The 25,127-nt window shown below is 41.1% G+C and overlaps 1 protein-coding gene across 1 annotated transcript in view; it reads left to right on the forward strand.

The window, feature by feature from the left end:
• Positions 1–25,127, forward strand: part of LOC138770477 (scavenger receptor cysteine-rich type 1 protein M130-like) — a 222,460-nt gene that overhangs the window by 95,330 nt on the left and 102,003 nt on the right. The window contains exons 10-11 of the mRNA XM_069949583.1: positions 946–1,245; positions 4,302–4,616. Of these exons, the coding sequence (XP_069805684.1) occupies positions 946–1,245; positions 4,302–4,616 (615 nt within the window). The remainder of the gene's footprint in view (positions 1–945; positions 1,246–4,301; positions 4,617–25,127) is intronic.

Raw genomic sequence — 25,127 nt, forward strand, 5'->3', positions numbered from 1 at the left:
ATTGTTATTTGAACCAGATTCGTTACGAACTTTTTTCAAAGTTTGTAACTAATCTGGTTCGTTACGGTTCGGTTTGCTCATCCCTAGTGTAGAGTTATAGATTGGGGTAAAGAGGAATTGTCTCCCATGGAAACTAAATCCCTTCTAGTTTGACCTGATGGGTAGGGAACGGGAGATAAAAGATCAGTGGAAAGAGATGACGGTGAGTACAATTGAGGTATAGCAACAGATGGGATTGTATTGGACACCTGTAAAGCCTTTTTGAGAGGAATTTTAAGAAAAGAGGTGGAAAAAAAGAAAAATGGATTCTAAACAGGAAGAAGAAGAATAAAAGCCATAGGTAATGAATTCCAAGAAGAAGTCTATTACCAATCATCAGCCGGGCATGAAGCACTGGAGCCTTCCTCCAGTAATTCATGCCCGGCCAATGCTCGGTAATAGACTGGCGCCATGTGAACCCGAAATCGATTGGTGGTTCAAAAAAAAGGAGCGCAGCACCAGCACCCCCATTTCAGCGCCAATTCTCCACTAAATTGAACAGTATGCAACATGCATTAGGTAGTCTTTACATCTAGCAGATGCAGACTCTGGCCAATGCTTGACATTTTGCCCATTGTGATCTCAGGCTGCTGTGCAGCTGTTTTACTGTAAGAAACTGGTTTCAAGATAAGTGCTTCAACAGAATCCAAAAGTGTAATTTTCTTTATCACTTTATCCAGGAAAGGCCCCGTTCCCTGACACATTTCGGGGTATGAAAAAAAAGTTGTTTTTAATTAAAAAAATAAATAAAACACAGACACAAAGCTATGTTTGAATATTTTTATTCATAGTCAGTGGTGCCTCCAGCTCGGTAGGTGACAGATTTATTTTACAAACACAATTCTTTGTACACAAAAAATGTAATGGCAAAGTAATGTTCATGAATTTAGGCTTCTCATTCTTTAGGTCACAGACAATACAGGCTGGTGGATGGGCCTAACACTTGCTCTGGATATTTAGAAGAGCTCCATGGTGATACCTGGGGATATGTTTGTGGGATTGATCTAAGAGCGGCCAATGTAATTTGTAAGGAACTTCAATGTGGAGAAGCAGTGCTATCATTACTGACTTCTACAAGAAGACCTAGACCAATATGGACGGAGCAAATTCATTGTACTGGTAATGAGTCCAGGCTATCTGACTGTAAAAGAGTCCCTGGGGTAGAAGGAATCTGTAACAACCTAAATCCTGTGATTGAATGTAGAGGTACAGTATGTAATAATTCTGTTATGTTACATTCTAAGATTGCTATAAATGAAAATACAAAACGCAATGTATAAAGGGGTGTTCTAATATTGGTAAATTATTCCCTTATCCAAAAGATAGGGAATAACAAGCAGATCTGTGGTGTTTCACCTGCTGGGACTTGAGAGTAGGGACATAATAATCCCATAATCCCTACAATGAATGGTATGGATGGTGCCTTCACAGCCACCACTCCAATCATCTATGGGGCCACTAAACATTTACTGAGTACTGAGTTGTTTTATTGCAGTGATTGGAAATCTTTGGTGGTGAAATTAATTGTGGATTGAGAAACAGTGTTATTCAGTGTTGTATTATTTAGCACATAACTGTACTTAATATTTCTATGGCTTAAGTGCATAACCTTACATTTATCCACATTAAAATTTGCTCTTTCTCTGCCCAAGCATCCAACTTATCCAAATTCATCTGTAATATTATAATATCTTCCTATGTGGATACTACATTACCTAGTTTAGATTTATCTGCAAATATGAAGATTCTACTTTGTAGCTCCTCTACAAGGTAATTAATAAACATATTAAAAAGAAGTGGACCCAACACTGACCCTTGTAGTACCCCACTAGTAACTGTGATCCAATCTGAGTAATTTCCATCCATGACCACCCTCTGTTTCCTATCACTCAGCCAGTTCCATTTACATATATATGCTGCTAGTCCCAACATCCTCATTTTATAGACCAACCTTTCATGTGGCACAGTATTAGATGCTTTGTAAAGTCCAGATACACAATGTCCACAGAGCCCCCAGGTTTATTGTACAACTAACCTCCTAATAGAAACTGATCAGATTAGTCTGACAGGACCAATCCCTCATAAATCCTTGCTGGTGCTGTGTTATAAGATTATTCTCATTAAGATACTCCAGTATAGCATCTCTTACAAAACCATCAAAGACTTTAGCCACCATAGATGTTAGACTTACAGGCCTATAGTTTCCAGGATCACTTTTTGACCTCTTCTTGAATATTGGTACCTTATTAGCTATGCGCCAGTTATGTTGAACAATCCCTGTCATTAAATAATCTTTAAAGCGACTCTGTACCTACAATCTGTCCCCCCAAAACCACTTCAGATAGCTGCATTTAATCCTAGATCTGCCCTGGGGTCCCTTCGGCAGGTGATACAGTTATTGGCCTAAAAAAAACAACTTTTAAACTTGCAGCCCTGTGCCAAACTGCTGTTGCCTAGAGTTATCTGTACCCTAACCTTGCACCACCCCTCCGTCCCTTTTCCCCACCCTCTTCATTATTAGGAATGCCACTGACAGGATGTTTCTTATTCCTCTGCAGTGAACACCGCACAGGTGCCTTAACAACCTAGCCCATGTGCCGTGCTGACACAGCTCATGAATAGAAGAAAATCTGCCAGGGGCATTCCTAATGATGAGGAGGGCGGGGAGGAGGAACAGAGAGGCGGTGCCAGCCTAATGCACACATACTCTTGGCCACAACCGTCTGGCACAGGACTGCAAGTTTAAAAGTTGTTTTTAGGACAATAACTGCATCACCTGCTGAACGGACCCCAGGACAGGTCTTGGATTAAAGGCAGCTATCTGAAGGTACAAGTGGTTTGGGGAGGTCAGATTGTGGGTACAGTGTCACTTTAAGTATTAGGAATAAGTGTCTGTCTAAGGCTAGGTTCACACTGCGTTTTCAGCATCCGTTTAACGGATCCGTTTTTTTAACGTCCAGAAAAATAGGGTCAGCAACGTTTTTTGGTCCGTTTTGGTCCGCCAAAAAAAATGGATCCGTTTTTTTTTATAATGGAAGTCAATGGAAAAACGGATGCACACAAATGAATACGTTTTTTGCAATCCGTTTTTCATGCGTTTTTTGCAAAAAACGGATGCGTTAAACGGATGCTGAAAACGCAGTGTGAACCTAGCCTAACACAGTATTTCATTCCTGCAAAACTCTCAGATGGAGATTTATGAAAGGATCCATCATGACAGGCATCTGTGTTCATCGGATAATTTATTTATATTAGGTTCCTTTTTTTACTTATGCGGTTCCTCAAAAGCCTATACAAAAGGTGCAATAAATTATTAATTAAAAAATAAAACTTATATGAGTTTTTTCCCCAAAAAAGTTTGTTGCTGTTTTTGCCTCAGTTTTATTTTTGGGTACAGCGCAAAAATATCTTGAGGTAAAATCAGGTAAGAAAAGTCTTCAAAAAAAAAGACCAAAAAATACATTTACTTTTTGTGACCAACGAGGCTCAGGCTGATTGCAGAGAGTTACTTTATGGTCATTCAGTTAGGCCAGGCTTTTTTCACACCATGCTTTTTCAATGTCCAGCAGGGGAATACAGTACAATGGAGACCTCCCAACATATACCACAGCTGTATGGCTAGGACAGATTATACTTATTTGCTATGTTGTTGTTTTTTTAGCACAATAGCACAAATACAACAATTAAATAAAAACTACCTTAACAGAGACCAAAATGACAATCTTTTCGAAATGAGATCTAACTGACATTGTTATGTTACTTGATCATCTGATATTAAGATATTGAGTGATTTGCGTTAACAAAGGGTATATATATATATATATATATATATATATATATATATATATATATATATATATATATATATTATAGCAGAAACCTTGGCACTGCTTCTTTTGGTCTCTGGGAGACCAAGTCAAATCTAGTCCAGCCTGGATATATAGACACTGTAGCACTGGTGCTCTGCCAAACAATCAATAGCATGTCCAGAACAAATAAAGCTGCGCCAAATTACCATAAATGTGCAACTTTATTGGTGTTCATCCCGCAAGGTCTCTGGCATACAGATCAGATCATTACATAATGGGTGTGTGCTACTTAGGCAACAGCCATTTTGTGCATGTTCGCTTCATCTGACCTCGTAGTACATATTCATTTCAAATGATCAGGAAAAGGATTTGGAAGTAAACTGCCCAGGTATGGAAACTAGAATGTCATATTAATGAATATCGTTCGTTTTTTTTTTTTTTTTTTTAATGCAGGAGCTAATGAGCTGAGACTTGTGAATGCTGCCAGTCGATGTGCTGGAAGAGTGGAGATTTTCCATGCAGGAAGATGGGGGACTATCTGTGATGACTCCTGGGATATAGCAGATGCAGATGTGGTCTGTAAGCAGCTGGGTTGTGGACCCGCTGTCAATGCTACAACAGATGCCTATTATGGGGAAGGAACTGGGGACATCTGGCTGGATACTGTACAATGTATAGGAAATGAAGCAAATATAAAGAGCTGTGAAGCAAAGAAGATTGGTTTCCATAACTGTGTTCATTCTATGGATGCAGGTGTAATATGTTCTGGTAGGAATTTCACACAGTTATGCTTGATTCACGTTATATATAAAACCTATTCCCAATTGAGCATTATTTTTCCTCTTTGCATTCTATAAGCCATAAAGGAGGCTTTTTTTATGGGACGCATTGTAGTTTTTAACCCCTTCAAGACCGAGCCCATTGATGTCCGGATCAAATCATTGCAATGCTGGGCTTCCTGGACACTGATGTGCGCGGGACTGCTCTCACTGCAGCGGTCCCGCACACATCTACAGCCCCTGAAGTCAGGAACGTGCATATACGTTCCTGCTGCACTTGGTATCTGCAGCAGAAACGTATATCTACGTATTGCTGATGGGTTATTAACACCTTTTATGTTACTATGTAATGTACTAATAAACAAAAAAATATATATATTTGTGGTCTCAAATTGAATTGTCTATAAGATTATTACCCATTACTGTGTAAGGCTATGTGCACACGTCGTAAGAAACCAGCTGTTCCGTGACCCCCGGACGGGTCACAGAACGGCCGGTCTCTGCCTGGATCATTGCTGCCGGATGATCTGTCTGGCCGCAGAGCTGTGATGCGGGCGTATCAGCGCGCACCTGCATAAGAGCTTCCCCCTGCACACTATGAAGCAAGCGGCTGGAGCTGCTCGCTTCATAGTGTGAACTGACAGGATTTCCTACAGCCGCAATTCATTGAATTGCTGCCACAGAAAACTGACATGTCAGTTATTCCTGGCCCTGTACGGGATCCCCGTAAGTGTATATGCACACTACGGAAATCACACAGAGAACTTGCTGTGGATTCCACAGCTCGTCCCCGCGCTCCCGCTTCACTCTCTACCAGTCCCATAGACTCCATTCTATGGTCAGACGAATTCTGCCATCCTTCCGAAGAATGAACCTGTCCATTCTTTGGCCGGACAGCGGAATCTATCTGACTATAAAATGGAGTCTATAGGACTGGTGGAAATGAAAGTTATCCTTGTGATTTACGTAGTGTGCACATACCCTTACAACATACATTTATCTTATTAGCAAGCAGATTGCACTCCCTGGACAGTGCCAAGTGCAGAATGGAGATGACATGGACCTGAGAGATCTGCCCACATTATCCGTAATGAATGTCAGATAAAAAATATACAGCTGACATCCTGCTACAATAATTGGTATCAACCACTACTGAATAACCCCCTAAGATACCATAGTCACTAGCTACATTTAAAGGGGTTATCCAGCAGTTGAGAAATATGGCCACTTTCTTCCAGCAAAAACATGTCTCATCTGCAGTTCAGATATGTTTGCAATTAAGCTCCAGAAGATTGCTTCCGTCCTCCTGTCTGTGCCCCTTAAAATGCAATCTTAGGTTTCAGGTGGGCTTTCAATGCAGAGTTCCGTTGTGGTTTGTAGTTAAGCTCCATTCACCCAAGTTTTTTTTTTTTTAATTTGGATGACCAGATTAAGGCTTTCAGCCGCAGAAAGCCCTGTCAGTTCACACAATGAAGTGAGCAGCTCCAACCGCATCAGAACCCTGCAGCCAAAAGATCTGGCCGGTACTGCAGTACCGGCCAGGATGATCCGTGCAGAGACCGGCCATTCTGTGACCCGGTCGGGTCACGGAACGGCCAGTCTCTTTACGTAGTGTGAACATAGCCTAAAGGAGGAAAAAAAACTCTAATTATTTTCCAACTGAGATAATTCTAAAAACATTACTGCTACATATTTGTTACAACACAACCAGTGTTTCTAAATATTTTAATTCATATTCAGTGGTGCCACCAACGCGGTTGGTGGTGACAGAAACCCAAGGGACCATTGTTATTGCACTGGAACAGGTAAGTAAATCCAACATGAAGATATGAGGAAATCTTGTACTCAGGGAGAAAGAATGGAGTTTGGAGACTCAAGACAATGTGGAGTGTATGGAAAAATGTTTTTTTTTTTTCTTTTTCCTTTTAATTATGGCTAGTGATGAGCAAGCATGCTGGACTGAGCTTGGCACTTGTTCGAGTATTACGGTACTCGATGGTACTCGTTACTCTTACGAGCATACTGCAAAGATTCAAGTTTGATAAAATGGCTAAACAATTGTTTAGCTTTTTTAATAAAGTTTCTGCTGCCTGGGAAAGCAGGGAAGCAGTATTACTGTGAATGGTATTATCGGCAAGAGCAATTGCTGGCAATAATACCGCCCTCTGTAATAGTTAATATTTAATTAACAAAAAAAATTCCATTCTAAAAAAGCTATTTTTGTTGTTCAATAGCTTAATTAACAGAAAGCGATGCTTTTGCAATTAACCCCTCAACGACCGCGGGCGTAAGTGCACGCCCCCAAAACCCGTGCCTTAACGCAAACGGGCGTACATTTACGCCCGCGTGTACACACGCAGCGATCGGGTAAGATGGCCTGCTATAATGTATAGCAGGCCATCCTAGCTTGTCGGCACGGGGGTGGTTAACCCCCCCCCCCCCCCGTGCTGAAGATCGCCGCTATTGGCTGATCAATTCAGATCAGCCATTAGCAGCGATCTTCAGCTTTCCAGATCATCGGTGACCCGATGACCTGGAAAAAAATGGCGGCTGGTGCTGTCCGAGGACAGCACCGACTGCCATTACTGAAAAAAGTAACGGTGGCCCGGTGCCACGGTCCCGATCACAGCGATATATGTCCCCAAAAAGTGTTAAATACCTGCTCTAGACCCCTCAGCTAGGTAGCAGAGGGGTCCAGAGCAGGTATTTGGGCCATACTCACTGGATCCGAGGTCCCAATCGGCGTCTTCCAGGTCCACAGCGTCCTCTTCTCGCGTCATCCTCCTTGCCTATTTCCGGCGGTCCCATTCGGCTATTTTCGGGTCCCTCGTGGTCTAACTTTGGCTTTTTCCGGAATACTGCCCCCTAGCGGCTGATAAGTGTATATTATACACTTATCAGTAGCTACAGGGATGGTCAGCATGTAGGAAATTGTTTTTTTTTTTCCCTATTTTTTTTTTTTTTTCAATTTTCCGCACCCTACTGCCGCTGAGTGCTGATCAGCATCGCACGAAAGTGTGCTGCTAACCAGCGACCTCCTCCTTTTTGGTGTAGGGTGTTTTTTTCTATATCCTACCGCCACGGTCTGCTGATAAGTACCGCACATATGTGCGGCCTTTATCAGCAACACCTTTTTTGGCGTCGTTTTTTTTTTATACTTAATGTTAAAAAAAAACGTAAAAAAAAAACACTACATCACACAAAATAAAGTTTTACACTACACCACTACACATTTACATACCCCATATACTAGTCCCCGTATAAAGATGGCCCCCAGGGTGTTTTCAGCGTCGGACGCATACGTTATTATTGCCTCCGACATCGAAACCACCAGTGAGGATGAATGGGGGGATCCTTTTTCCTCCATTCATCCTCATCATCCAGTCTGGGGGTAGCATAGTGTACGCTGTCCCCCAGACACGTCTTTTCCGCCAGTACCGTCCCAATAAGAGATGACGGTATGGTGTGAAATTCTACAAACTCTGTGAGAGTACCTCAGGGTACACTTACAGATTTCGGGTACGTGCACACTGCGGAATAGCGAAGGATAACCCTTTGTGCATTCCGCAGCTGGCACCCACCAACGGACTGATGCGGGCGCACGTCTCCACCCGTGTCATAGACTCCATTCTATGCATGGGCGGATTCCATCATCCGTCCAAAGAATGAACATGTTCATTCTTTGCACAGAGGGCGAATCCACCCGTGCATAGAATGGAGTGTGACACGAGCAGAGACATGCGCCTGCATCAGTCCGCCGTCGGGTGCCAGCTGCGGAATGCGCAGAGGGTTATCCCTCGCCATTCCGCAATGTACATGTACTATTACAGTGTATGAAGGAAGGGACACCCGAATCCAGCCCCAGATGCCCCCAGAAGAACCCACTCCCCCCCTCCCGTCCTCACAGTTAGTGGGAAGATCGTCCGGGAACTGAATTTTTTTCCCAGTGATGAGGCTACTGTCGTCTACCTTATGAGGGTTTTTGCCTTCTTTTGGATCAACACAGGTTGAATTTGATGGACACCTGTAATTTTCAACCTTATAAACTAATAATTGGCCTAATACCCCCAAAGTTAATTAATAATTGTCCCTTTTCCCCAGCTAAGTAGATATGGCCGCCATTCCCATTAGAGACTTGCCATGATGCAATTACAAAGCCTCTGTGCGGCCAGGACAGTAGAAACCCCCCACAAGTGACCCCATTCTGGAAACTACACCCCATAAGGAATCTAACAAGGGGGGCAGCAGGGATATGGCCCCCTGGTGACGCGCACATTCGTGCTTTGAAAATGAAAAAAATTGTATTTTTTTATTTTCACAGCACATGTTCCACATATGTGCCCGTCAACAGTGGGGTCCATATGCTCACTGCACCCCTTGTTAGAATAGGGTCACTTGTGGGGGGTTTCTACTGTCCTGGCAGCACAGGAGCTTTGTAATTGCAACATGGCCTCCATCCTCCATTCCAGCCTCTGAATGGCGCTCTGTCCCTTTGGTGGCTTGCCCTGTGCCCATATGGCACAATATGTCCACATGTGGGGTATTTTCGTACTTTGCGTTTTGTGTTAATTTTCTTTGTTAACCCCTTGTGGAAATGGAAAAAATCAAGGCTAGACCAACATTTAGTGTAATTTTTAAAACATTTTTACACTAAATCATTGATCTTGTCTTGATTTTTTCATTTTCACAAGGTGTTAAAAGATAAGAAAAAAAGAAAGTACGAAAATACCCCACATGTGGACATAAAGCGCAATGCGGGTGCAGGGTAAGCCTCCAAAGGGAAGGAGCGCCATTTGGTTTTTGGAGGCTGGATTTGGCTGGAATAGATTTTGAGGGACCATGTTGCACTTAAAAGGCCTCTGTGTTGCCAAGACAGTTGCAACCCCCCACAAGTGACCCCATTATAGAAACTACACCCCTCAGGGAATGTAACAAGGGGTGCAGTGAGCATATGGACCCCACTGGTGACGGGCACAAATGTGGCGTGAAAATAAAATATTAAATTTTTTACACTATAATGTTGGTTTAGCCTTGAATTTTTCATTTTCACAAGGGGTTAAAAGAGAAAAAAACACACAAAATGTGTAGAGCTATTTCCCACGAGTCCGTAAATACCCCATATGTGGACATACTGCGCCATGTGGGCGCAGGGCAAGCCTCAGAAGAGAAGGAGCGCCATTTGGATTTTGAAGGCTGAATTTGGCCAGAATGGATTATCAAGACAGTGAAAACCCCCACAAGTGACCCCATTCTGGAAACTACACCTCTCAAGGAATCTAACAAGGGGTGCAATGAGGATATGGACCCCTTGTTGATGGGCACATTTGTGGCGTGAATGTGAAAAAAAAATCTAAATTTTCACTTTCACGTCACATTGTTCCATATTTGTGCCCATCACCAGTGGGGCCCATAGGCTCACTGCACCCCTTGTTAGATTCCTTGAGGGGTGAAGTTTCCAGAATAGGGTCACTTGTGGGGGGTTTCCAGTGTCTTGGCAGCACGAGGCCTCTGTAAATGCGACATGACCCTTGAAATCAATTCCAGTGAAATTCAGCTTTAAAAAGCCAATTGGCGCTCCTTCCCTTTGGAGGCTCATACTGCGCCCGCTTGGCACTTTATGTCCACATGGAGTATTTCCGTACTTGGAAGAAACTGCACTACAAGCTTTGTATTTTTTTCTTTTATCCCTTTAAGAAAATGAAAAATTGAAGGCTAGAACAACATTTTAGTGTAAAAAATAAATTTTTCTTTTTTCACTCCACATTGTTCTGAAAATCTGTGAAGCACTTGTGAGGTCCATATGCTCACCGCACCCCTTGTTACATTCCTTGAGGGGTGTAGTTTTCTAAATGGTGTCCCTTTAGGGGTGTTTTTTAGGTTTTGGCACCCCAAAGCCTTTGCCAACCTGAAGTGGTACAGTCAAAAATGACCAAATATAACGGAGGCGTTGAAATTCACTAGGCGCTCCTTTATATCTGAGGCTTGTGGTTGCGTCAAATAGCGCAATAGGGCCACATATGTGGTATTTCTATGAACTGCAGAAACGGGGCAATCAGTATTGGGGTGAATTTCTCTGGTAATAAGTTTATAATTATGAAAAATATTGGTTTTACAATAAAACCTGAACAGGTCCCTAAAAATATCTGATTTTGAAATTTTACTGAAAATTTTGAAATTTGCTGCTTATGTTTTAAGCTTTCCATTGTCTAAAAAAAATTAAAGATAGTTTAATAAATGCCGCCACCATAAATAAGACATGTTGCTAATGCTATTTAATATATAATTTATGTTGCATATCCATTTTCTGTATAAGCAGAAAAGTTTCAAAGGTGGAAAAATTTTTCACGTTATTTTGAATTTTTTCATAAAGATTTGTTATAAGTATCGACTCTAATTTACCAGAAATGTAAAGTACAATATGTCATGAGAAAACAATCTCAGAATCAACCGGATAGGTAAAAGCATTCCCAAGTTATTAATGAATAAAGTGACACTGGTCATATTCATAAAATTTGCCTCTGTCCTTAAGGCCATTTTAGGCCTGGTCCTTAAGGGGTTAAATATACTATAAATAAAAAATAAATATATAAATTAATGTGTTTATTTATTTATATATATATATATATATATATATATATATATATATATTATATATATATAATATATATAATTTACAGTATATTTAATTGAAAAAGAATGGATTCCTGTTTATTATGCTATTGAACAATGAAAATAGCTTTCTTAGAACGAACATGTGCTTTATTAATTAAATATAAGCTATTACAGGGAGCTGTTTTATTGTTGGCATTTACTATTGCCGATAATACAGTTCAATGTAATACTTGAAAAAAGCGAATAAGGTCCTCTATACAAGTTAAATGAGGGAGAGTTGATAATATAATAAATAGGTCAGTAAATATCTGCAGAAAACTATATTACAGTTAGATAAAATACATGGTTAGTTTATTCACATAAAAACATGCATAAATGGGCTAAAAAGAATTATTCTGGTACCAGAGACTAATTACTACGAATTAAACGAACGAACTACGAACGAAAAAATATATAAATAACCTAGATTTGCATTTCCAGGAAAATACATAGTGCTTGAAAAGAGCGCCCCTTTACCAGTGACTTCCTTTTAAGAGAAACTTGGGTCCCGTCCCTTTAAGAGCGACTTGGGTACCGTCCCTTTAAGAGTGACTTGGATCCCGTCCCTTTAAGAGCTACATGGATCCCTTTAAGAGCAACCTGGGTCCCTTAAAGGGACCCAGGTCGCTCTTAAAGGGACCAATGTCGCTCTTAAAGGGACCCATTTCGCTCTTAAAGGGACCCATTTAGCTCTTAAAGGGACCCAGGTCGCTCTTAAAGGGACCCATTTTACTCTTAAAGGGACATATTTTGCTCTTAAAGGGACCAATTTCCCTCTGAAAGGGATCAATTTCACGTCTAAAGGGACCCATTTCGCTCTTAAAGGGACCCATTTTGCTCTAAAAGGGATATATTTCGCTCTTAAAAGGACATATTTTTCTCTTAAAGGGACCCAGGTCGCTCTTAAAGGGACCCAGGTCGCTCTTAAAGGGACCAAGGAAGCTCTTAAAGGGACCCAGGTGGCTCTTAAAGGAACCCATTTCACTCTTAAAGGGACCCAGGTTGCTCTTAAAGGGACCCAGGTCGCTCCTAAAGGACCAATTTCACGCTTAAAGGGAACCATTTAGCTTTTAAAGGGACCCAGATCGCTCTTAAAGGGACCCAGGTCACGCTTAAAGGGACCCATTTTACTCTTAAAGGGACATATTTCGCTCTTAAAGGGACCCATTTTACTCTTAAAGGGACATATTTTGCTCTTAAAGGGACCAATTTCCATCTGAAAGGGATCAATTTCACGTCTAAAGGGACCCATTTTGCTCTTAAAGGGACCCATTTTGCTCTAAAAGGGATATATTTCGCTCTTAAAAGGACATATTTTTCTCTTAAAGGGACCCAGGTCGCTCTTAAAGGGACCCAGGTCGCTCTTAAAGGGACCAAGGAAGCTCTTAAAGGGACCCAGGTGGCTCTTAAAGGAACCCATTTCGCTCTTAAAGGGACCCAGGTTGCTCTTAAAGGGACCCAGGTCGCTCTTAAAGGGACCCAGGTCGCTCTTAAAGGACCAATTTCACGCTTAAAGGGAACCATTTAGCTTTTAAAGGGACCCAGATCGCTCTTAAAGGGACCCAGGTCACGCTTAAAGGGACCCATTTTACTCTTAAAGGGACATATTTCCTTCTTAAAGGGACACAGGTCGCTCTTAAAGGGACCCATTTTGCTCTTAACCCTTTAAGGACATGGCCCATTTTCGTTTTTACGTTTTCGGTTTTTCCTCCTTGTGTTTAAAAGGTCATAGCACTTGCATTTTTCCACCTAGAAACCCACATGAGCCCTTATTTTTTGCGTCACTAATTGTACTTTGCAATTACAGGCTGAATTTTTGCATAAAGTACACTGCAAAACCAGAAAAAAATTCAAAGTGTGGTGAAATTGAAAAAAAAAACGCATTTCTTTTATTTGGGGGAAATGTGTTTTTACGCCATTCACCCTGGGCTAAAACTGACTTGTTATGCATGTTCCTCAAGTCGTTACGATTAAAACGATTTATAACATGTATAACTTATATTGTATCTGATGGCCTGTAAAAAATTCAAACCGTTGTTAACCAATATACGTTCCTTAAAATCGCTCCATTCCCAGGCTTATAGCGCTTTTATCCTTTGGTCTATGGGGCTGTGCGAGGTGTCATTGTTTGCGCCATGATGTGATCTTTCTATCGGTACCTTGATTGCCCATATACGTCTTTTTGATCACTTTTTATTAAATTTTTTCTGGATTTGATGCGACCAAAAATGCGCAATTTTGCACTTTGGGATTTTTTTGCGCTGACGCCGTTTACCGTACGAGATCAGGAATGTGATTAATTAATAGTTCGGGCGATTACGCACGCGGCGATAGCAAACATGTTTATTTATTTATTTATTTGTTTACTTTTATTTAAAACCTGGGAAAAGGGGGGTGATTCAGACTTTTATTAGGGGAGGGGGCTTTTTACTATAAACAACACTTTTTTTTTTTTTTTTTACACATATACTAGAAGCCCCCCTGGGGGACTTCTAGTATATACACTTGGATCTCTCATTGAGATCTCTGCAGCATAGATATGCTGCAGAGATCCATGAGATCGGCACTCGTTTGCTTTCGGCTGCTGCAGCCGGAAACAAACGAGTGCCGAGCCGAGGACGGCGCCATCTTGGACGCGTCCCTGGCCGGCATCAGTAAGGGAGATCGCTCCTCCGGGACAAGGTCCCGGAGGAGCGATCTCCCCCACTAGACACCAGGGAAACGTTGCCTCCGGTAATCGGAGGCAGCTGTCAACTTTGACAGCTGCCTCCGATTAGCTAATTAGCGGGCACGGCGATCAGACCGTGCCCGCTAATAGCAGCGGTCCCGGGCTACTCGCGGCACCCGGGATCGCGGCACTTCAAAGCCCGCTTTGAAGTGCAAGTGAGGACATAGGACGTACCGGTACGTCCTATGTCCTTAAGAGGTTAAAGGGACCCATTTTGCTCTTAAAGGGACATATTTTGCTCTTAAAGGGACCCAGGTCGCTCTTAAAGGGACCAATTTCACGTCTAAAGGGACCCATTTAGCTTTAAAATGGACCTATTTCGCTCTTAAAGGGACCTATTTCGCTTCTAAAAGGATCCATTTTGCTCTTAAAGGGACCCAGGTCGCTCTTAAAGGGACCCATTTAGCTCTTAAAGGCATCTATTTCGCTCTTAAAGGGACCAATTTCGCTCTTAAAGGGACCCAGGTCGCTCTTAAAGGGACTCATTTTAACCTTTAAGGGACCAATTTCAAATCTAAAGGGACCAGGTCGCTCTTAAAAGGACCCATTTTGCTCTTAAAGGGACATATTTTACTCTTAAAGGGACCCATTTCGCTCTTAAAGGAACCCAGGTCGCTCTTAAAGGGACCCAGGTCGCTCTTAAAAGGACCCAGGTCGCTCTTAAAGGGACCCAGGTCGCTCTGAAAGGGACCCAGGTCACTCTTAAGGGGACCTAGGTCACTCTTAAAGGGACCCGGGTCGCTCTAGCGACATGGGTCTCTTTAAGAGCGACATGGGTCCCATACCTTTTGGAGTGACTTGGGTCCCTTTAAGAGCAACATGCGTCCTGTCCGTTTAAGAGCAACTTTGGTCCTGTCCCTTTAAGAGCGACTTGGATCCCTTTAAGAGCTACATGGGAGCCTTTAAGAGCGACTTGGGTACCGTCCCTTTAAGAACGACTTGGGTCCCTTTAAGAGCGACTTGGGTCCCTTTAAGAGCGACTTGGGTCCCTTTAAGAGCGACTTGGGTCCCTTTAAGAGCGACTTGGGTCCCATCCCTTTAAGAGCGACTTGGGTCCCTTTAGGAGCGACTTGCGTTCCTTTAAGGGTGACCTGGGTCCCTTTTTAAAGAGCGATCTGAGTACTTATAATGGTAAAGATCATTGCTCGGTTACCATGACAATCTTACTCATGTCAGTGAGACAAAATCGTTAAGGACCTTCCATATATTACATCTTCTATTGGCCAATAGTGGACATGTGACTGTGGATGGTGTGATACATTGCATGACGAGACCTTAGAGTTCCTATTGGCTGCTATATTTCAGCTATTTTCATATGTGCTGTGATTGGCTGTTAGCGGTTAGAGTGTGGCCATTATTTGCAATGGGCTATTATTTTCTATGGGAAATTAGGGGTCTTTAACCACCAGGGCGTTAGTGTACATCCTGGCAGGAGGTTACTTTCCGCACCAGGACGTACAATAACTTCCCGGCTCCCGGTGCTCACTGTTTACATAAACAGTGATCGGGAGCCAAAACTAAACTGTCAGCTGATAGCTGACAGTTTAGTGTAGCTGCTGCTGGACCCCGTGAAGGGTTCCAGCACAGGCGATCACCGGCATCAGTGGATCAGTTACGATCCACTGATGCCGGTGATAACAGTAGTAAAACCGCCGGTCCCGGTCTCCACTGATCTCCGGGAATCGGGGGAAGCTGGGACGGAACTCTCTCCCCCTCCTCCCCACTCTGCAGCCGCCCCCAACACCGCCCCAAACCCCCGTCACTGCCTCCTCCTTACCACCAGCCCCTCGATCGTGACCTACCCCCCAGACTCAACCCCCCGCCGAGGAGGAGGGGAGGCAGTGACCCCTGCTGTGACCCCCTCCAGTGACCTCCTCCTGCTGCACCATGACCCCCCCATCCCCGCCACCATACGAACCCCCCCCCCCCCCAAACCCCCCCCCCGGTCATTGCCGCCGCCGCCACTGCTGCCGCTGTGCCGATACTCACCGGAGGACAACAGCAGAGGTCTATCCTTCCCCTGCCTCCTGGCAGCACTGGCTCTCCGGATCCCGGAGCTCAGAGTGAGTTCCAGGACCGGGGAGCCAGGGCTGCGAGGAGGAGGGGGAAGGAGCGATCTCTGCAGCAGCATGTACCAGCATCTGTGTAATGACGCTGGTACATGCTGCTATATACTGTGATTGGCAGCTCTGTGATCAGAGCTGCCAATCACAGTATCTGATCGTGGATGCAGGCTCTGATCCCTCACTTGTGAAAAAATCAGAGCCTGCATCCATATACTGTAAAACACACACATATAGTAAAATGTACCCCCTCCCCTGTGATCTCCCAGTAGTAAGGGAGATCTTAGTAAGTGTCCGTTAGTAAACGTCAGTCAGTGTCCGTTAGTAAGCGTCAGTCAGCGTCCGTTAGTAAGCATTAGTAAGCGTCAGTCAGCGTCCGTTAGTAAGCGTCAGTCAGCGTCCGTTACTAACGGACGCTGACTGACACCTACTAACGGATGCTGACTGACACTAATGCTTACTAACGGACGCTGACTGACAATTACTAAGCATCAGTGTCAGTCAGCATCCGTTAATAAGCGCCAATCAGCGTCCCTTAGTAAGGGTTAGTCAGTAAGTAAGTCAGTCAGTAAGTGTCTGTGTCTGTCAGTACATATCAGTCAGCATCCCTTAGTAAGCGTCAGTCAGCGTCCATTGGGAGATGTCAGTAAGCGTCAGTCAGCGTTCATTACCAGGTGTCAATAAGCGCCAGTCACCTTCCGTAAGTGTCAGCTAGCATCAGTCAGCGTCCGTCAGTGTCCGTTACTGAGCATTAATCAGCGTCCGTTAGTAATAGTCAGTCAGCATCAGTCAGTGTGCATTAGTAAGTGTGAGCAAGCGTCAGTCAGTGTCCGTTAGTGTCAGTAAACGTCTGTGCACACACAGATATAGGTGCTCCTTATCTTCTGAGCCCTGTTGTACGCCCATATAATACTTTACGTTCACAAATGGGGTATTTCTGTGCTCAGGAGAATTTGCTTTACAAATATTGGGGGGATTTTCCTCCTCCAAGCTTTTTGAAATTTGAAAAATTTGGGGTTTCACCAATGAATAAGTGTGAAAAATGGGATTTTTCATTTTCACGGCCCACTTTTGCAATAAACTGTGAAAAACCTTTAGGGTCCAAATGCCCATTGTACCCCTTGTTACATTCTTTAAGGTGTTTCATTTTCAAAATGGGGTCACTTGTGGAGGGGTTTCCACTGTCTTTGCACTAGGGCGGCTTTGTAACTGTAACATGGTCTCCTACATTTATTCCAGCCAAATCCACACTCCAAAATTTAAAGGGTGCTCCTTCTCTTCTGAGCCTTGTTGTACGCCCACACAACACTTTATGTCCACAAATGGGGTATTTTTAAAAACTGCAGATTCAGAGGAAGAAATGTTTTATTGCATTTCCCTTTTTTATAGCTGTGCGGTATGAAAGAAATAGGATTGAATTGGAATCTCTGCAAAGAAAATGGAAGTTTTTACTTTTCACACTTACTTTGCAGTTATTCCTGTGAAATGCCTAAAGGGTTAAAAACAGTTTAAAATGTCAATTTGAATACTTCAAAAGGTGAAGAGTTCAAAATAGGGTGATTTATGGGGATTTCTTGTATACAGGCCTCTAGAATATGCTCCAAAACTGAACTGGTCCCTAAAATAATTCCAAGTTTAAATTTTCACAAAAATTTTGAAAATTGCTACTAAACTATTACAGCCTCTAAAATCCTAAAAACATTAAAGCATGCTCACCAAATGCTGCCAACATAAAGTAGACATGTTATAGATATGAATTAATCAATAATTTATGTGGTATAACTATCTTCCTTATTGGCAGAGAATTTCAAATTCAGAGAAATGCAATTTTTTTCAATTTTTTAGAACATTTTGGAGTTTTTCACAAAAAAGTTAAAGGTATCGGCCAAAATGTACCACTAACATAAAGTGGAACATGTCATGAAAAAACAATCTTGGAACCACAAGGATCGGTAAAAGCATTCCAGAGTTATTAATATATAAAAAGACACAGGTCATATTTGAAAAATTTGGCTGTGTCATAAACACCAAAACTGGCTGTGTCCCCTAAGGGTTAAACGTAAATTTCTTAAAAACGACAAATCCGATCGAGGGCTTCGAAACGCAGTTTGAAGACATCTGTGCGCAAAGCGGTTCGGGCTGTATTATGCACAGAAAAATAGCTGGAAGAAGAAGAAACGGAAGAAGAAGAAGAAGAAGAAGAAGAAGAAGAAGAAGAATACGGATTACAATATAGTGCTTTTCAAGCACTATAATAAATAAAATAAAATACAATAAATGGAAAATACAAAGTCAGAATGTGTAATAGTAAAAGAAAAAATGAAAAATGCGGTAAATTATAAAAAATTAAAAAAAGAAAAATATACACAATAATATGCAAAGAATGAATAAAAATGGGTACGAACAAAAATTGAGATGTAACCTGTCCGATATGGATAAACGTTTGTGGACATTATGACTTAATTGAATGGAATACACACTAAGTGTAAATGATAATTGAATATTAATGGTAGTTCAGTGTGGAAGCAATTCATGAGATTACATTCATCCAAATAGCTGAAGTTGATCATCTGTATCGAGTGATAAATGATGACATGCCGATAAAAATGTCTTATTGCTTACTGAGACGTGCTCATGCGTTAGAAAAGCATTATTATTTTGTCCAAACAGTAAGATAAGTTCTTGTAGTTCATGAAAGAAGTGGAATTATGAGCATATTGTGATGATAACTGGCACTGACTGCATTCACTTTTTAAGCAGAGCAAAGGTACAGCACGATACTCTGCTTAAAAAGTGAATGCAGTCAGTGCCAGTTATCATCACAATACGCTCATAATTCCACGTCTTTCAGCAGCGCTTGGTTAAAACAAAAGGCTGTACAGAGCTGAAGTTCCGTAGCAATTGCAGCGGTGCCTAATGGTGCGTTTACACAGGCAAATTTATCTGACAGATTTTGGAAGCCAAAGCCAGGAATGGATTTGAAAAGAGGAGAAATCTTAGTCTTTCCTTTATAACCCGTTCCCTGGTTATGGTCTGTTTCTGGCTTTGGCTTCAAAAATCTGTCAGATAAATCCGGACTTACTTACAGCAGTTAATGTGTAGAACTGACGCTCCGGGATAATGTAGGACTTAAGATCTGGAACCATGTTGTGGTTGCTGCACAGAGCTGGTGTTCTGTGACATTTGCAGCTGGAAAAAATCAGTGAAACAAGAGTTAAATCCACTTGATGGTCGTGATATGAGAAAACACAGGCTAATGGTGTTGTAGGAATGACCTATGCAGTGGGATGCAATTGAAATTGAAGCATCCCGGCAGAGTGAATATTTGCTGAATGATAATGGAATTATGATATTTGAATCATGCTTGAATAAAAGAGCGCATATATAAATAGATGAATGAATCAGATCCGTAGTGAGTCGATTGTAACTAATAACATGGTGTACAGTTAATGGTAATTACTGGTAAGAACTAATAACATAATGTGCAGTGATTGGTATTGCCGATTATGACTAATAACATAAAGTACAGTAATTGGTATTGATATATGAATGAACAAGCGGGAAGAGAATTGAGTGGTTAACAGAAGGGCCTATAACAGCTATCAGTGTGAACTGAGTTGGCAAGATCGTAATGGGGCTGTTTTGTATTAGGGGTAAATTATTTGATGAATGAATAAATGAATGTATATGTGAATAAGTAAATGGATATGTAATTAGATGAGTAAATATGGATGAATGAATGAATAGATGGATAGATCTGTAGTTAGCATAATAGCCATTTTTTTTAGCTATAACAGAATGGATGAATGTGCAATGATGTAACAAAGTGAAAAAATTGATGTTGATGAATGAATTTATTAACCCTTTGAGGACCAGGCCCAAAATGACCCAGTGGACCGCGCAAATTTTGATCTTAGTGTTTCCGTTTTTCCCTCCTCCCCTTCTAAGAGCTCCAGCACTTTCAGTTTTTTATCTACAGGCCATGTAAGGGCTTATTTGTTACAGGAATAGTTGTACTGTGTAATGGCGTCATTCATTTTACCATAACATGTATGATGGAATTCCAAATATATTATTTATGAAGATATAAATTGGTGAAATCGCAAAAAAGAATGCAATATGGTAACGTTTGGGGGGTTCCTGTGTCTACGTAATGCACTATATGGTAACAGCGACATGACACTATTATTCTATAGGTCAGCCCGAACACAACCATATGCAGGTTTACGCAGATTCTCTAATGTTATATATTTTTTTTAAATGAAATCCTTTTTTTTGGCAATTAATTATAAATAAAATGGGACTATTGTGACGCTTATAACGGTTTTATTTTTTCACCTACGGGGCTGTATCGGGTGTCATTTTTTCCGCCATGATCTCTAGTTTTTATTAATACCATACTTGTGAAGATCGGACGTTTTGATCACTTTTTATTAATTTTTTTATATATATAATGTAACATAAAATCGGTAATCCGCGCACTTTTTTCCCTCTTTTCGTGTACGCCGTTTACCGTTCGCAATGACGCTTGTTATATTTTAATAGATCGGACAATTACGCACGCTACGGTATATTATATGTTTATCTATTTATTTATTTTTATATGTTTTATTTATATAATGGGAAAGGGGGGTGATTTCAACTTTTATTGGGGGAGGGGTTTTGGGGTAGTGTAATAGTGTTTTTAACTTTTTTTTTTTTTACACATTTGAAGTCCCTTTGGGGGACTTTTACATTCACTACTTGGATTTTTACACTGATGAATGCTATGCCATAGGCATAGCATTGATCAGTGTTATCGGCGCTCTGCTCATTGAGCCTGCCTGTGCAGGCTCAGTGACCAGAGCGCCGATCGGACCGCACGGAGGCAGGTGAGAGACCTCCGGCGTCCCGTTTTACCGATCGGGACCCCCGCAGTCACACTGCGGGGGTCCCGATCGGTAAGTGACAGGGGACTCCCCCTGTCACTTACACTTAAACGCCGCGGTCGCGCCGCGATCGCGGCGTTTAAGGAGTTAATGACACGCGGCAGCGCGATCGCTGCAGCGTGTCATTACCGGTGAGGTCCCTGCTGCTGATTGCAGCCGGCCCCCACCTGCTGTGAAGCGCGCTCCGCTCCGGAGCGCGCTTCATAGCGTGAGAAACACCCAGGGCGTACAGTTACGCCCTAGGTCGTCTGGGGACAGACTTCCATGGCGTAACTATACGCCCTGGGTCGTCTAAGGGTTAAAGGAGAAGTATGGCAAAAAATTTTATTCAACTATTGTATTGCTCCCCAAAAGTTATACAGATCACCAATATACACTTATTATAGGAAATGCTTATAAAGTGTTTTTTTCCCTGCACTTACTACTGCATCAAGGCTTCACTTCATGGATAAAATGGTGATGTAATGCCCCGACTCCCAGAGCTGTGTGGGCTGTGGCTGCTGGAGAGGATGATGGAAGAGGGATGCTCAGTGTCCCTCCAGTGCCCTGTGTCCCTCAGTGTCCCCTTGCCATCATCCTCTCCAGCAGCCACAGCCCGCACAGCTCTGGGAGTCAGGTCGTGACATCACCATGTTATCCAGGAAGTGAAGCCTTGATGCAGTAGTAAGTGCAGGGAAAAAAGCTGTTTATAAGCATTTTCCATAATAAGTGTATATTGGTGATCTGTATAACTTTTGGGGGGCAATACAATACTTAAATAAAAATTTTCGCCAGACTTTTCCTTTAAGCAAATTAGGAAAAAAACTAAATGGATAAATAATAGGTATAAAATGATTTGTGATTTATGTAAATAAAAGTGATATATACAGAGAAAATTAGATGTGGAGTTGTAACCATCAGCAGATACATAGAGAGTTGTATCAATCCACAGATGCGAATGATATATGTTATCTTTCCAGCCTTATTCATCATTTATCACTAGATACAGATGATCAACTTCAGCTATTTGGATGAATGTAATCTTATGAATTGCTTCCACATGGAACTACCATTAATATTCAATTATCGTTTACACTTAATTAGTGTGTATTCCATTCAATTAAGTCATACTGTCCACAAACATTTATTCAAATTGGACAGGTTACATCTCAATTTTTGTTCTTACCCATTTTTTTCATTCTTTCAATACTATTGTGTATATTTTTCTTTTTTTTCTTCTTCATTGTTTATAATTTACCGCATTTTTCATTTTTTTCTTTTGCTATTACACATTCTGACTTTGTATTTTCCATTTATTGTATTTAATTTTATTTATTTATATATACTTTTTTAATTTATAGTAGTTAGTCTCTGGTACCAGAATAATTCTTTTTAGCCCATTTATGCATGTTTTTATGTGAATAAACTAATCATGTATTTTATCTAACTGTAATATCATTTTCTGCAGATATTTACTGACCTATTTACTATATTATCAACTCTCCTTCATTTAACTTGTCTAGAGGACCTTATTTGCCTTTTTCAAGTATTACATTGAACTGTATTATCGGCAATAGCAATTGCCGACAATAATTCAGCTCCCTGTAATAGTTAATATTTAATTAATAAAGCACATTTTCGTTCTAATAAAGTGATTTTCGTTTTTCAGCAATAGCATAATTAAAATGCTTTTTCAATTAAATATACTGTAAATAAATAAATATATGTATACATTTATTTATATATTTATTTATTTTTATTGACAGTATATTTAAATGCAATAGCATGGATTCGTTTTAATTAAGCTATTGAACAACGAAAATAGCTTTTTTAGAAAGAAAATTTGTTTCATTAATTAACCCTTAGGGGACACAGCCAGTTTTCATTTTTGCGTTTTCGTTTTTTCCTCCTCGTGTATATAAGGCCATAGCGCCTGCATTTTTCCACCTAGAGACACAAATGAGCCCTTATTTTTTGCGCAACTAATTGTACTTTGCTATGGCAGATGTAATTTTTGCCTAAAATGTGCCGGGAAACCAGAAAAAAATTATATGTGTGGTGAAATTGAAAAAAAAAAAAAAGTTTTTTTTTTTTTTTTTTGGGGGGGGGGTTGTTTTACTATGTTCGCCCTGGGGTAAAACTGACTCGTTATATATGTTCCTTAAGTTGTTACGATTACAACGATATGTAACATGTATAACTTTTATTTGATTTGATGGCTTGTAAAAAATTAAAACCTTTTAAAGAAAATATATGTTCCTTAAAATCGCTCCATTCCCAGGCTTATAGCGCTTTTATCCTTTGGTCTATGGGTCTGTGTGAGGTGTCATTTTTTGCACCATGATGTGATCTTTCTATCGGTACCTTGATTGCGCATATATGACTTTTTGATCGCTTTTTATTACAATTATTCTGGATTTGATGCGACCAAAAATGCGCAATTTTGCACTTTGGGATTTTTTTGTGCTGACGCCGTTTACCGTGTGGGATCAGGAATGTGATTAATTAATAGTTCGGGCGATTACACATGCGGCGATAGCAAACATGTTTGTTTATTAATTAATTAATTTATTTTTATTTATAAAATAGGGAAAGGGGGGTGATTCAGACTTTTATTAGGGGAGGGGATTTTGTGTTATTAAAAATACATTTTTCTTTTACTTTACACATATACTAGAAGCCCCCTGGGGGACTTCTAGTATATGCACTCTGATCTCTCATAGAGATCCATGCAGTATAGTTATACTGCATGAATCCATGAGATCGGTGTTCTATTACTTTTTTGCTGCTGCAGCCAAAAGCAATAGAATGCTGAGCCGGGATCAGCGCCATTACGGAGCAGACCCCGGCCCAGGATGGATGCGGGGATCGCCCCCCCGCAATCGCGCCGCAGGGGGGCGATCCCCCCACTAGACCACCAGGTATGCATTTGAGCAAGTATTTAGAAGCAGCTGTCAACTTTGACAGCTGCTTCTAAGTACTTAACCCCTTAAGGACCGGGCCTGAAATGGCCTTAAGGACCGGAGCAAATTTTATGAATTTGACCAGTGTCACTTTATTCATTAATAACTTCGGGATGCTTTTACCTATCCGGCTGATTCTGAGATTGTTTTCTCGTGACATATTGTACTTCACATTTCTTGTAAATTGGAGTCGATACTTATAACGAATCTTTATGAAAAAACTCAAAATAGCGTGAAAAATTGTGAAAAAAATGCATTTTTCCAACTTTAAACCTTTTCTGCTTATACAGAAAATGGTTATACCACATAAATTATATATTAAATAGCATTAGCAACATGTCTACTTTATGTTGGCGGCATTTATTAAACTATATTTCATTATTTTTAGACAATAGGAAGCTTAAAACATTAGCAGCAAATTTCCAAATTTTCAGTAAAATTTCAAAATCAGATATTTTTAGGGAACTGTTCAGGTTTAAAGTGTATTTGAGGGGACTGTGTGTTAGAAAGCCCCACAAAGCACCCCATTTCAGAAACTGCACCCCCTAAACTCTGCAAAAGCACATCCAGAAAGTTTTTTAACCCTTTAGGGGAGTCACAGAAATAAAAGCTAAGTGTGTAAGAAATTTGAAAATTTAAATTTTCTGTGCAGAGATTTTATTGTAATCCAATATTTTTCATAATTATAAACCTATTACCAGAGAAATGCACCCCAATATTGATTGCCCCATTTCTTCAGTTTATAGAAATACCCCATATGTGGCCCTATTGCGCTATTTGACGCAACCACAAGCCTCAGATATAAGGGAGCGCCTAGTGAATTTCAATGGCTCCGTTATTTTTGGTCATTTTTGACTGTACCACTTCAGGTTGGCAGAGGCTGTGGGGTGCCAAAACCTAAAAAACACCCCTAAAGGGACACCATTTAGAAAACTACACCCCTCAAGGAATGTAACAAGGGGTGCGGTGAGCATCTGGACCCCACAGGTGCTTCACAGATTTTCCAAACAATATGGCTTGAAAAAAGACTAAAGTATTTTTTACACTAAAATGTTGTTCTAGCCTTCAATTTTTCATTTTCACAAAGGGATAAAAGGAAAAAAAAAACACAAAACATGTAGCGCAGTTTCTCCCGAGTACGGAAATACCCCACATGTGGACATAAAGTGCCAAGCGGGCGCAGGACGA

Source organism: Dendropsophus ebraccatus, chromosome 13, assembly GCF_027789765.1.
Source record: "Dendropsophus ebraccatus isolate aDenEbr1 chromosome 13, aDenEbr1.pat, whole genome shotgun sequence".
In the NCBI taxonomy this organism is placed as follows: Eukaryota; Metazoa; Chordata; class Amphibia; order Anura; family Hylidae; genus Dendropsophus; species Dendropsophus ebraccatus.